At 40.2% G+C, this 12,878-nt stretch overlaps 2 protein-coding genes across 2 annotated transcripts; both read right to left on the bottom strand.

The window, feature by feature from the left end:
* Positions 1-74: 74 nt before the first annotated feature.
* On the bottom strand, positions 75-5,326 carry LOC111221217 (serine/threonine-protein kinase NIM1-like). Its single transcript, XM_022744584.1, has 4 exons — positions 5,257-5,326; positions 4,722-4,997; positions 3,154-3,422; positions 75-1,537 (listed from the first exon to the last, which is right to left on the bottom strand). The coding sequence occupies exons 2-4, from the start codon at positions 4,993-4,995 to the stop codon at positions 779-781; spliced, it is 1,302 nt and encodes a 433-aa protein (XP_022600305.1). The 5' UTR covers positions 4,996-4,997; positions 5,257-5,326; the 3' UTR covers positions 75-778.
* Positions 5,327-7,293: 1,967 nt separating this feature from the next.
* Positions 7,294-12,309, bottom strand: ccdc152 (coiled-coil domain containing 152). Its single transcript, XM_022744438.1, has 8 exons — positions 12,247-12,309; positions 11,520-11,625; positions 10,920-10,988; positions 10,635-10,699; positions 9,384-9,507; positions 8,900-9,006; positions 8,247-8,363; positions 7,294-7,422 (listed from the first exon to the last, which is right to left on the bottom strand). The coding sequence occupies exons 1-8, from the start codon at positions 12,307-12,309 to the stop codon at positions 7,294-7,296; spliced, it is 780 nt and encodes a 259-aa protein (XP_022600159.1).
* Between the last annotated feature and the right edge of the window lie 569 nt (positions 12,310-12,878).

Below are 12,878 nucleotides of genomic sequence, written 5' to 3'. Positions count from 1 at the left end.
ATCAGTTCCTTTAATCACTTTATTTCTTTTTTCATAAACAATAAGAGACAGAAATGGTTTAAGTGGGTGTAAGCTTGAAGAAACTTTAACATTTGTTATTTGAATATTTCCTGAAAGTCCTCTGTGCGCTCAAAAGGAAAGGCCAAAATCATGTGCACAAATATCATATTTTACATGACAAGACTTAATGCATCAGGGAAAACCTGTTAAGGGCAATTCTCATTATTTTATTTTCCAACATTTTACAGAATAAAGTTCTCAAAATAAGGGATGGGACCCCCACTGGAACCCAGGAAGATTAAAAAGATAAGAAATAAACTTATTTACATCTTCAGACCTGAGTCTTCAGTTGGACTGCTGACAACTCATGTCCACACTCAGACACTAAGGCCATAAACTACACTGAGCAGCACTGCTTCACTTCAAGTAATCACTGGATCAAATGATTAATCAATTAACCAGACAATCATGATCAACAGATTCATCGCTATAGATACTGTATATTGCCTTGCTGCTGTATTTAATACAAGTTTTACAGGATGAATCTAAATTCACTGTTCCTGCAAGGAGCAACAACTATCACTGTTGTTTCATTTCATTAGGCACTTTCACTCACAGGTTAGGCTATGACAAAATGCTGCATTGGAAGGAGTAAAATACATTTATCAAAAATATTTGTCTGTAAAAACTACACAAAGTAAAATAAAAAAAAAATCACTAATGCTACTGGTTCTGTTGGTATAAAAGTCTGTATAAAAACTGTGCTGAAGCTTCTCTCTTATGAAAGCACACAGAACTTGGAGGTGTGTCGGAGGCCCCTGTAGGCCCGGAGCCCCTCTCTCTTGGGATCCCTCACCATGCCTCGGACCACAGGGAGGCAGTCGCAGCCCCTTCTCTTCTGGGCTTGGTGCAGCAGGATTCGATAAACCCCGGTGAAGGGGTTGCGGCTGTCTTTGGGCTGATTGTTTCGTAGGTGCTCCGTTGTAAAGCCGAGCTCCTCCAGCGAGCCCCTGACCTCCTCCACCATCTCTTCCAGGTCCCCGTACTCCGAGTCCAGCAGGCTCTGCAGAGGGCTCACTGGTTCGGGAGGCAGCAACGACCAGGGAAACTCCACAGGTAAGAGCCAATCGCAGCCCATCATCTGGTCGACAGCGTAGCGCTCGGCCGCGACTGTCTTCAAAATGCCCTTGATGAGCTTCTGGCAGGGCCCGGGCACCCAGGGGGGGACGGTGTAGGCGCCTTCGATGATGCAGCGCCGCAGCTTGCCCATGGTGTCAGCGCGGAACGGCATGGTGCCGGTCACCATGAAGAAAAGCAGGACGCCCATGGCCCACACGTCCACCGGCGGCCCCAGGTAGCACTCGTCCCTGAAGAGCTCCGGGGCCGCGTAGGGTGGAGAGCCGCAGAAGGTGTCGAGGGCGTTGTTGCGGTTTGAGACCTGCGTGCTGAAGCCAAAGTCAGCCACCTTCACACAGCCAGCGCTGGTGAACAGAACGTTCTCCGCCTTCAGGTCCCGGTGGATGATGTTGATGTTGTGCTGCAGAACGAAGCACATGTTTAGTTTGAAACTGGTACATATCCACCAGGTCTGAGATTGTAGATGATCTGTGGCTGTTGTTTTTGCTATAACTCAGACTGTAAGTGAACAGTCTTTCTATTCTTCTCAGGACTTCACTGCTGTATAATTGTGACATATTAGAATCATAATGAGTCAATGTAAACAAAACAATGTAATCCAAACAACTTGGAAGTGAAAACAAATGAGAATTCCCTTGAAAAGTTTGTTGTGATTGGACACTGCTTTGTAAACCTGCATGCGAGCTCTGCAGTAACAAGTGTAGGTCAAAGAAGTTTAAAAGCCATCTTTGTTTTCACAAAGGAGTGCTTTAGATAACTGGCTCAAATCTGTACCATTTCAAAACCTTGAAAGCTTCCCATGTTGTTCGCTGCACACTGACAGAGATCCTGTGATCAATGAAGCCTCATCATAAAAATAAGACCAAGCTGTCAGCTGCTAGTTTCCCAGAGCTTCCTGTGGTGGTGCTGATCTAAGCTAAACATGTAGGAGGTCATGAAACTGCTGGTGAGACGGCAGACAAGCCTAAATGCTGGAGAATCACTTTAAGGGACAGAGACCATGGCAAAGAGGAAGGACCTGACCCAAACATGTTCCTGTGGGAATCAACTCTTCAAGACAATAGCACTGCAGTGGCTCAGTTCTATTTAAGTTTCCCAGTTGAAAAAAAAAACAAAAAAAAAACAGTAAGTAAGCATGCACAATACCAGGACCCTGAAAACCTGCACACTGAAGTGGAATGAATCCATAATTAACATTATTCATTACACCTATTGTCCTGCTATGACATGCCAAAAATGTCCGCTGCAAAAAAGGTCTATTGCCTCTCCACTGTTTTGCACTGGTCCTTGACACTGTGTGTGAGGTTCTGCTCTAATGGATGTTGACAAGATCTCTGACTACACGTGGGCATTACCTTAAAGGGACCAGTGCATCTGTGGCTTTGCCGTTTACTGATGCAGGTGTGCAAAACAGTTTTTCATCTGATTTAAATAAACTTCTTGCCACAGAGTGCCAACCCACTCATATCATCATTAGGTCACATAATAAGGATGCACCAGTCTTTATAAGCATGATAGCAAATCTACATATCAGTATCTGGCCAAACATCATGGGTTCCATTATCAAATGTTATTCACCTTGATTTTGATTCTGTTTTTATTGGATTTAAACAAAAATTTCTAAAGATCACATCAAACTGAACTCTTAATGGTAGTAAATTACACTATGTTCTATGATTAATTATGTTGAAAGCAAATAATTACAGTCATGGACAACATAAATTAATAGAGAAAGTAATCAGCAGAGTAATTGATGAAAATAATAGAATAATTATTAATTACATTTGTTTTTAGTTTGTGTGAAAATCTAAATGTGTTGTTAGTGGTTTCAAATCATTTTGTTCTTCCTCATTTTTGTAGCGGTCTTACTAAGATGTTTTCTTTTTATCTTTCTGAAATGAAAAGTTGTTGCTTTTTTAATTAGTTGTGGTTTAGAAATGTGTGATGTTAATGATTACTAAGGGTAAAAAAATACAACCGCATGACGTAAAAAACAAACTAAAATGAGTCACTGACCATGTATTTGATGGCAGAGAGGATCTGAGCGAAGGTGATCTTGCTGTTGTTGTCAGAAAACTTTCCCTCGTTGCAGATCCTGTTGTGCAGGTCTCCTCCGCCTGCGTACTCCAGCACCAGGTAAAGGCGGCTCGGGGTCTCCACCACCTCGTACAGACGCACCACGTTGGGGTGCTGCAGGGTCTCCATGCTGCTGATCTCCCTGGAGAGCAGACGCTGGGCCTGGATGTCCAGCCTCATCTTATCCAGGATCTTCAGGGCCACTTTGTCTACGAGGGGGACAGATGATTGGTCAACAGCGGGTAAAGTGGGAACACAAACTTCAACTTCAACGACAGTGTTTGGAATTAATGAATCTTTTCCAAACATAAGCTGGTTCAAGTTTCTTAAACGTGAAGATTTTTAATACTTTCACTTTACTGTTAACTGAATACTACTCTGTGTTTGGATTGTTGGACTGTCAAAGTAGTTTGAAACCGTCACTTCCAGCCTTCCTTAATCATTTTTAATTAAAGTCATTTATCAAGCAAGAATGAAAAACTGTCTCTGGTTCCATCTTCTTAAATATGAGGATTTGCTACTTTTTCTACATAATATTTGGACTGTTGTTCAGACTTGAGGAAGACATCTGTTGGACATTTTTCAGCATTTGATCATCAGATTAACTCAATGAAAAAAAGTGGTTACATTTTACAGACTATTCATTTAAAAATATAAGTTGTAGATTAACTAATAATGAAAAGAGTAGTTTGCTACCTGACCCACAACCTCGTGTCAGGTTAAGGCCATTTTGTTGTTTGTAAAACTTCAGATTTTGGTTTTTGAGTCTGTGTGTGGTTATTTTTAAATGTACTTTATTCAGAAATCTTTTTCTTTTTTCTCTGCATCTGTGTGTCAAGTAGATCCACATTAGCCAGAAATAGAGATAGAGAGTAGGCAACGTGTGCGTTAGCCTGGAGAGCCAACGGCCAGTAATGAATGAAATAAAGCAAAAATACAACTTCAGGTCTTGGGTCAGGTTGGCTCACAACTGGTGTTCTGGTGGGTTCTAAAAGAGGCAGGTACAGGCTGGGTTTGGGTTTCAGTTCCAGGTGCATGTAGAACATCAAGACCTTATTTTCTTTTGCTCTTTTGCTTATTACGCTTTTTCTCAGAGTGTTCTGGGTTTCTCTGAAGGAAATTACTAAACAGTCATTTTACAAAGCCAAGTTTTATGCTGTGACTGAATAATGATGAAGGAAAAGGTCACAGGCAAACGTTAAGGGTCGAAATGGAAAAGGTGGAATTGGCCGCCTTTGGAGGTAGAGTGGGTCGTCCACTAATCGGAAGGTTGGTGGTTTGATTCCCAGCTCCTCCAGTCGGCATTTCAAAGTATCCGTGAGCAAGATACTGAACTCTGATGTTTCATCGGTGTGTGAATGGGTGAATGTGGCTTCCACTGGTTCGTAAGACTAGAGAAGCTCTATAAAACAGCAGTCCATTTACCAAAAGGGGCTCCTCAAGGTGTGAGCGACAGATGGTCCAAACAGTAGCATATGAAAGTGTAGCACACACATCTGCACATTTACCTTTAGTCAGAGCGTGGAAAGCCAGTTTGACCCTGGAGAAGGTCCCATAACCGATCTCCCCACGGACCTTGTAGAAGCCCACCCTGCGACCTATGATCAGCTCCTTGATGGTCTTCTCGTCCTTGCACATGTCAGTTGTGAGCTTCTGCAGGGGGGTGAGGCGCAGCGCGGTCTCGGCCTCATCATCCTCGGGGCCGGCTTCAGAGCTGTCCGTCAAGCTGTAAAGGCTGTGGTGGAGCCTGGTGCTTGTGACCTGGTACTGGCCTCCAGGCATTTCTGTAGTGGGTCAGAGATAGGGTCATCTTCAAAAACATGACAGTGGGATTGTGTCATTACCAGCTGCTAGTTTGTACACAGAGCTGAACCAGATAAACAGGAAATACTTTACAGTAAACTCAGGAAATACATTTGTACACATTTTACAATAAATTTACTGGAGATCAGAAACATACAACCCTGAAATGACTGCAATAACACAGGAGAAATCTGACAAAATATAAATAGGATGTAGAAAACAAGATTGTCATCTCCTTACCAAGTTTCCAAAGTGGTGCTCTGCATCAAAACACAGCCATGGAGTCCATTGCAAGCAAAAAAAATAAAGAAAGTACTTCTTTTGGCCCAATATCACCAAGAAAAATTAATTTTCTTCACACATGCTGAAGTCTGACTCAGTGTGTGTCACAACATCTCAAAAAGTCTCAGTCCACTGAGCAGAACGCTGCCACCCCTCTCTTCTCTCTCTAACAGACTGCTGTACACTGGTGGCCAGAGACACAGGAGGGGAAGGGGCATGTGCGTTTGAGCCATCACTGAAATGGACAGTCAGTCCGGTCTTCCCTGGCCACACCCCTCAGCCTTCACCTCTCCCTGTTTACAGCCTCTCCTCCTCAATGAAGGACGAAGGATTAACGTGGTGTCATGAACTCTAATCCTGTTTTAACTTAGGTCTACCCCAATCCCTTCAAATGGTTAACAACAGTTCGTGGTGGCAAAAATAAGGCCAAAAACATGCAACACATGACGGACGTGTGCATGTATTGGTATCTACAGTGCGCCTGTATGTGACCAGGATGCACTGGGTTGCAGGTTGAGGAGAAGACACCTGTGTGATAGAAACGGTTGTGCTGTGCAGCCAAGGTTGAACTGACTGGCCTCTGTGAAGATGAAATGTTATGCAAGAGTATTACCCAATGTTCCTACAGAGATTAGCTCCCTGTCCCCCTTAGACTCTGGCTGAACAGAACAGATAAAGAGATTACAAAGCATGAGGTCAATGTTGCACCAGGCGGAGCATCTTCATTCAGGTGTGTCGTCCCTGTGAGCAGCAGTGGAGGGACAACAAGGAGACGCTGCGATCGAAAGACATCAAGACATTACAGAGCACAGCTGAACTTACTTTCTTTTACGTAATGCAGAAGCAGCTTGTGTTGCAGCCTGATTGATACATTGGCATGACTGCTACTTACAGATCATTTTATCGTATCACAGACAGAACTGAAATGTCTGTTTCTGACTAATCAACCAATTGTTTCAGCTCTAAAGTCTTTAATTATCCAAATGTAGGGAATAATTAAAACGTATATAGAGCCAAGCTAGCCTTTCCCACCTGTTTCCAGTCTTTATGCTAAGCTAAACTAACCAACTGCTGACTATAGCTTAATTTTCAGCGTACAACAGACACGAGAGTGCCATTAACCCTTTTCATCCAACTCTGGAAACAGAGCGAGTAAGTGCAATTACTAAAATGTCAAATATGAATATTATAATGTTTTTACTCCGATATCAATACATGCATCCAAAATCAAGAATCAGTTGGGTTCTTGTGTGTAAGATTGTATGTAAACATAAACATATGCTAACATCCTAAATACTCCATTCGATAAAGTGGAAGTACTTCTGTCCAGAAAGACTACGTTAAATGCAGATACAAACAAATTCTTATTATTACTCACTTTTATGTTCTTGTTATTATGTTGTTATTACAAGATTCATGCTACTAAGGAAAGCAGATCACTGCAGACCCCTGCTTTCTTAAATATAAACAACAGGAAGTCGTTGAACAGAAGTTACAGGAAACAGACTTCAAGATGTCAAGATTAATAGAAAGAGTTTGACTTAAAGGAACCTGAAAAAAACAGGAAAATGACTCAGAGTTAAATTATTTCTTTTTTCTTTGAATGAAAGGAGATAAACGAGGTTAACTCCTTGAATGGGACTGGCCTTCCAGCTATCTATTGCTTCTTCAATGTTGACACCTCCACCTCCCTCCTCCCGCACCCTGCAGACGTCTGATTGGATTAAAGCCTTAGACAGGAATATGTCCTGTGTTTAAATGTACTCTCTGCACATTGGTCACCTGCGAGCAGGGCAGTGAAACTGCAAATCTAGTCAGGTGTGACAGAGCATAACAGGTGGTAGAGTAGTAGTAGTAGTAGTCGACAACTCAGGAATTTTGCTTTGAAATGAGACTGAAATACAAATCTATTCTGCCCCCTGAGAGTCAGGAGCCTCATGCACCTGCAGAGCTGACAGGTCAACAGCTCGTTAGCATCATTAGCCTCGAAACAACCTAGATCTTCCTCCTCTTCAGGCGGTTGTCATTGAGGCCGCAGGCTCGCTGGTTCTCTTCCAGCTCTTTGATTCTCTGACGCAGAGCCACAATCTCCTTGTTCTTCTCCTCCTGGAAGAACTGCAGCTTCTGAGGAAACACACGCACAGTTAATACACACACACACACACACACACACACACACACACACACACACACATTAGAAAGAGGCAATATAAACAAGACATGCAACACATTTCTCAGAACAACGGAGTTGGACTGACAATGACGACCTATAAAAATGCCACCCACTGATTTTAAACATGTTATTCAGTGATTCTTGTGAATGACGGCAGCCGGTGAATGATTTTCTGTATGCACAGACTATTTGAGTGTGATGTGCTTTCTATTTAGTAATTGCTAATCACATTTCTTCTACAGCTGAAACAAATTGTTTTCATTATTGTTTATGACTTCTGAAATAGCTTTGTGTCTAAAATAGCAAATTATGAAAAATACACATCACAGTTTCCAAGAACCCAAAGATGATGTTTTGAAATTGCTATTTAATTCACAATGTTTATAATAGATATATCAGTATATGTCTGAAGGCCTGTTCGGGCTATTTTGTTTACACTTTTCTCTTCCAGACAAAAGAAAAAGCTGAGGGAGAGAGCATGCTGGGAAGTAGTCTGATATTACTAAATTATGAAGGGACTAACAGGATGAAACATGCAGTCATTCCTAATGGAAGTTTGGTCTCCTCTCAGCGGAAGTTTGCATCTTAAACACAAAACCTGTTGCAGTTACACTCAACATTTTGTCATCATTCCTGCAGAAACTGGAACTTATGAAATATGTTTCTGACCAGAGTTACAGATTAGTTACCACTTGAATCTGTTTTGTGTGTGTTAATAAAGCCCTGTAATGAAAAACAGAGGGAGGACATTGAAGGTTCTGTGTGGGCTGCTCACCCTCTTGAAGACACTCTGAGGGAGAAGGTTGGAGCCATGTTGTTGCTGCTGCTGCTGCTGCTGCTGCTGTTGACTCCACTGAGCTGTACTCTGAACTCTGGCTAACTTCGCACCAAACTGCCAAAACATACAGAGCAAAGGTTCCAATAAACTTAGTAAAGCTGAAACCGGCCACTCAAGACCAAAGCAGAGTTGGGTTCATCATGAAATCATTCCTCAGGACTTCTCCTAATTTCACAGAGCATTTCTAATAATACTTAAGGCTGCTGTGGATCAGTCATGTTGTCCATACTAGATGTGAAACTAGATGTGAACCTCCTGCAGACAAACTCTTGGCCTCTTCGATTCTGCAGATTATCTGACAAGTTATTGTATTTCATATATTATGAAGATGAAAAAAACAATTACAGACTCAGACTTTACTTGTTAATCTTTAAAAACTCCTGTGCTTTAATAAAGGATTAAATAAAGAATTCTTCAGTTAAACATTGTGAGGTTTTTAACACAAGGAAACAAAACAAGCATTTTAGTGTTTTTACACATAAACATGTATTTCAGAATCATGTTGACTATAATCATCAGTAACACCTGGAGAAGGGTCCTGAGTTGACTGCATTACAGTAAAGTGAAGTGGAGTGTGGCTTTTCATTTACCTCCATTTGTAACTTGAGGAGCTCGCTCTGCCTCTCCCTCTCTTGATCCTTCAGCCTCTTCTTCATCTCCTCCAGATCCATATCCTTTTCCTCCAGTAGCTTCTTTGCTTCTGCATCTTTGGCTTCCACTGTCAGGAAATAAAACAAGAGGCACCAGCCAAATACAGGTTCATCTTTAACATACATGTTTTGTTTGTCTCTATTTTTGGCTTAATTATTTTCTGTTCTGCAGCTCTGCTCTGCTCTGATGTTTCACTGAAAAGCAGACGTCCAATTAACAGCTGAGTTTTGCATCATAGAAAAATAAATAAATAAATGGAACATGGAGGGAGTCGGCAAGTTTTGTTTTTAAACTACAATCACGCAATTTGTTAACAAGTGCATGTGTAGCTGCAAGATTTTGACTTCATATACGTCTGAAGTTGGACCAGGACCACTGAGGCAGTGTACTGAGTGAGTTGTGAGGCCTTACACTGATTGAAACCCTTCCTGTGAGCCAGCTCCACCTCTCTCCTGCACTGCTGCCTCACAGCCTCTAGCTCCCTCTTGTGTCTGTCTTCTTCTGTTTTCATTTCACCGACCAGCCGCTGAACCTCAGCCTCTCCGTCCTGTCGACAACACACAAGCCACACACCACGACACTGACCGATGCTGGCTCTGGGCAAACATTTCACATTGCTACCTACTTTAAAGTAAAATATTGGTAAGAAGGCAAACAAAGACGGTCAACTGATCATTCTGATTTCAAATTAATCTGTCACTTAGTAGGTGTTCAGTTGAAACCAGAAAAAAAGTGCTTACATCTACAGTTTTGTCGTCAACGTCCAAAACAAATATATATGTCAGTGCTGTTTATTAACTTACATTTATATTGACCATGCAAATTACACATTACAATGTAATCTGTCTTCAGAAACTGAGATTTAGAGATGTGGCAAAACCAAATGAAACCAAATAAAAATAAATAAATAAATAAATAAAAAAACAAGCAAAAGTGCCTTAACCTTGAGTGATGATCAGCTGGACTAAACTTTCATGATTTTTAAAAAAAAAATAAAGAATGTCACATGCAAATAAAAATAAATGTTTTATAAATGTTTTTTTTTTCCTTTTTCCAAAACCAGAGCAAAGGACGTGGTAGGCGGTAGGTTTATGCCATGAGTAGTTACTGCAGAGCTTTCTGTCCGCCCCAAAAGCCTCCACCACTCAGGAGATTAGGGCAGCCTGTGTGTGGCCTCGAAGGTGAAACCATGTCAAATAATACTGAGTGCATGGTAATAAGGATGAACGTATCAATATTTAAGTGAATAAATCAAACAGAGATTATCCCCAATTACACTCTTGTATACAGTCTACAATAGATAAATATCTCAGAACATAATAAACATTTATATCATGCCATATAAACAACACTTCCTTGTTCCCAGAACAGCTATGGAAATAGAAAACGCACAATTTTAAATTAAAAGTCTTGATTCACGGAATCACATGGAAGACATTTTGACATGTCGCAGCAGGAACTGAAGAGGTGTAAATAATAAAATGAATGATGGTTAAATCCTGTTTAGCTGCTTCAGGTTCATGACATTGATGTATACTGTGCATGTTGGCTCACTGCCATGATTTACTGGGACACTTGACATGACTGGAGCCATTGTTAACTCTATTAGTAAAATGTCTGCTGTGAAAAAGGTCTGTTATAATAATACATTTTGTCCCCTGCTTCAGTCCTCACCTCTGCTGATCTCTCGTTCTGTCGTTTCATGTGCGCCATATTGTTCTTCAGTCTCTCGTTCTCCACTGCAACAGCAACATAATTACGTATATCTAGTAACAGAAGACTCTTTATTTATTGTAGACCTTATTCTTTTGCAACATTAGCTTCACTGTGGTGAGCACTTAAGAAACACTTCAAACATATTGTTTCTCCCTGACAAAGACTATTGAGAGTATTTTAAATTACCTGGGATTCTATTATTGTTTTTTTTTATATGCATATTCAGTTGGTTGTTACAGTTACCTCTGAGGTTGCACTGCTCCTGTAGAGTCTGCTGCAGTCTGCTGACTGTGATGAGAAGGCTGTCTCTCTCTGCAACAGGTTGATCAATAGAATTAGCAAGTTCTCATGGATGGTTTGCTAGTTTTTAAACACCATACACATGTATAAGATCCTGTATAACACAACTCAATGAGAGAGAGGAAGTTTATACAACCATTTAAATGTATTTTTTAATGTATTGCTTAATTTTCTATGGTTTAAAACTTCTTTAAGAACTACATGACACTACAACTCACCCTTCCAGTGACAGTAAAATCTGTCTGAACTATGAAGTTCATCTGTCTTTGAATGTTGACTTTCATGACAATGTATTAGAAATTATATTCCATAGTGTTGCTCTTGTTTTTTTTTTACAAAAGTTCTTAAACATTTGTGCTGCAATTCCTTGCTCTGCTTTGACTGAACTGAAAGAGGACAGTCAGGACTGTCGTTGGCAATATCACCAGCAGAGGGAGACAAACATCAAGTCAGGCTTCACGGGGCTCTTACATCTTGGAAAGCAAACAAAAGTAAAACAAATGTTAAACCCCCAGCTTTTACATGTAAAGTCAAGAAACTCACCCTCAATCAGACTTTTCTCCTTGGTCAGATAGAATTTAATGAGTCTATTGGCATCCTCCAGCATGATCTCCAACAAGTTGTTTTTGCCATTAACCGCTGTAATTTTCTGTTGGATAAAAATAAAAGGTGAATACAAATACTCTAAACTTCAATATAAAAAATCTAAACTTGACATACCACAGTTTTAGTTCAGTGTCTTAGGTTTCCATTGTATTCCAATTATTGTTTTAATGCTTTTTGTTGTATATCTTTGTTTTGTTGTATGTGTCTTGGCTGTTGCGATAATACAATTTCTATCTATCTATCTATCTATCTATCTATCTATCTAACACACACAGGGAATGTTTTCTCTTAAATTTTGTTCATAAATGTGTTTAAATCTGTGTTAATGAGCACTTCTCCTTTGCCAACTTAATCCATCCACGTGAAATACAGAAAAACAGCAAAACGAGGTTTTTACGAGGCAAGTTAAAAAGTAAAAGTAGTAGGCTAAAAGTAAAAGTAGGCTATGTTATCTTCTTTGAAGTTGTCAGATTATGATTGAGGTTACCAAACACTCCTTACGGCAACCTGTAATTATCTTTGAGTGAAGACCTAGCGTTAAATTATGTTTCTCCTCCTCATACTTTCCACTCATTAAACTACTGAAGTGACACCTACTGAAAAACAGGCAATTACATCAAATAGCACAGATCATATGTATCCATTAATAAGCTAGCTACCTTACCTGTTCCAGTTCAGCAAACTCCTCCATAAACTTGTCAAGATTAACACAGTTTAACTTTGTCATGGTGCCAGTCCTACAAAGAGCAAATTACTGTCGCAAAGAGTAAATTAATTGTCGTATTACTGACTGTTTGATTAAAAAGCGACATTAACGTTAAGCTAGCGAAATAAAAATCCTCTTTAGCTGCTAGCTAAGAAGTTACGCTGTTAAAGTTATCTTTACGAGCTCGTGAACGCCATTGCCCATGCCCAAGGCTCGTGAACAGACCAATTATTAATTGATTTCAATAAGAGCAGAGGTTGGAAATGTCAGGTTACACTTAAATACTGAGCCAATCTATTAAATATATTAAGCAAGTACAATTTTTAGGTAGTAGTATTTACTTTTGTTGTACCTAATACTTTTACTCAACAATTCAGAGCAATGAAGTGAAAATACTAATTACAAAATGTAATGCATTTCACAGAGGAAATTTTTTTAAATGTCTGTGTATCTGTGCATGTAGCCATACATGTACGTCATTAATGTAGGATCCCAAGAGTTGTTTCAGAATTACTTTTAACTTAAGTTACATTAGGACGTGTATATTCTAAATGAAGTATTTTTCCGCTTAAAAAAGATGTATACTTCTT

The sequence above is a fragment of the Seriola dumerili genome, unplaced genomic scaffold (genome assembly GCF_002260705.1).
Source record: "Seriola dumerili isolate Sdu_G_001 unplaced genomic scaffold, Sdu_1.0 BDQW01000081.1, whole genome shotgun sequence".
NCBI lineage: Eukaryota > Metazoa > Chordata > Actinopteri > Carangiformes > Carangidae > Seriola > Seriola dumerili.
The sequence above is the reverse complement of the archived record's forward strand: the minus strand, read 5'-3'. Positions and strand labels throughout refer to the sequence as shown.

What these genes read in the sequence shown, in the direction of transcription:
- ccdc152 (XM_022744438.1), bottom strand. Translation starts at nt 12,309, where the DNA reads ATGACAAAGTTAAACTGTGTTAATCTTGACAAGTTTATGGAGGAGTTT. An exon ending in GGAGCAGTGCAACCTCAGAG is followed by an intron (nt 10,700 to 10,919) that starts GTAACTGTAACA and finishes TTGCTGTTGCAG; the next exon opens with TGGAGAACGAGAGACTGAAG. An exon ending in GGAGCTGGCTCACAGGAAGG is followed by an intron (nt 9,007 to 9,383) that starts GTTTCAATCAGT and finishes AAGATGCAGAAG; the next exon opens with CAAAGAAGCTACTGGAGGAA.
- LOC111221217 (XM_022744584.1), bottom strand. Translation starts at nt 4,995, where the DNA reads ATGCCTGGAGGCCAGTACCAGGTCACAAGCACCAGGCTCCACCACAGC. An exon ending in TTTCCACGCTCTGACTAAAG is followed by an intron (nt 3,423 to 4,721) that starts GTAAATGTGCAG and finishes TCCCCCTCGTAG; the next exon opens with ACAAAGTGGCCCTGAAGATC. An exon ending in TCTCTGCCATCAAATACATG is followed by an intron (nt 1,538 to 3,153) that starts GTCAGTGACTCA and finishes TTCGTTCTGCAG; the next exon opens with CACAACATCAACATCATCCA.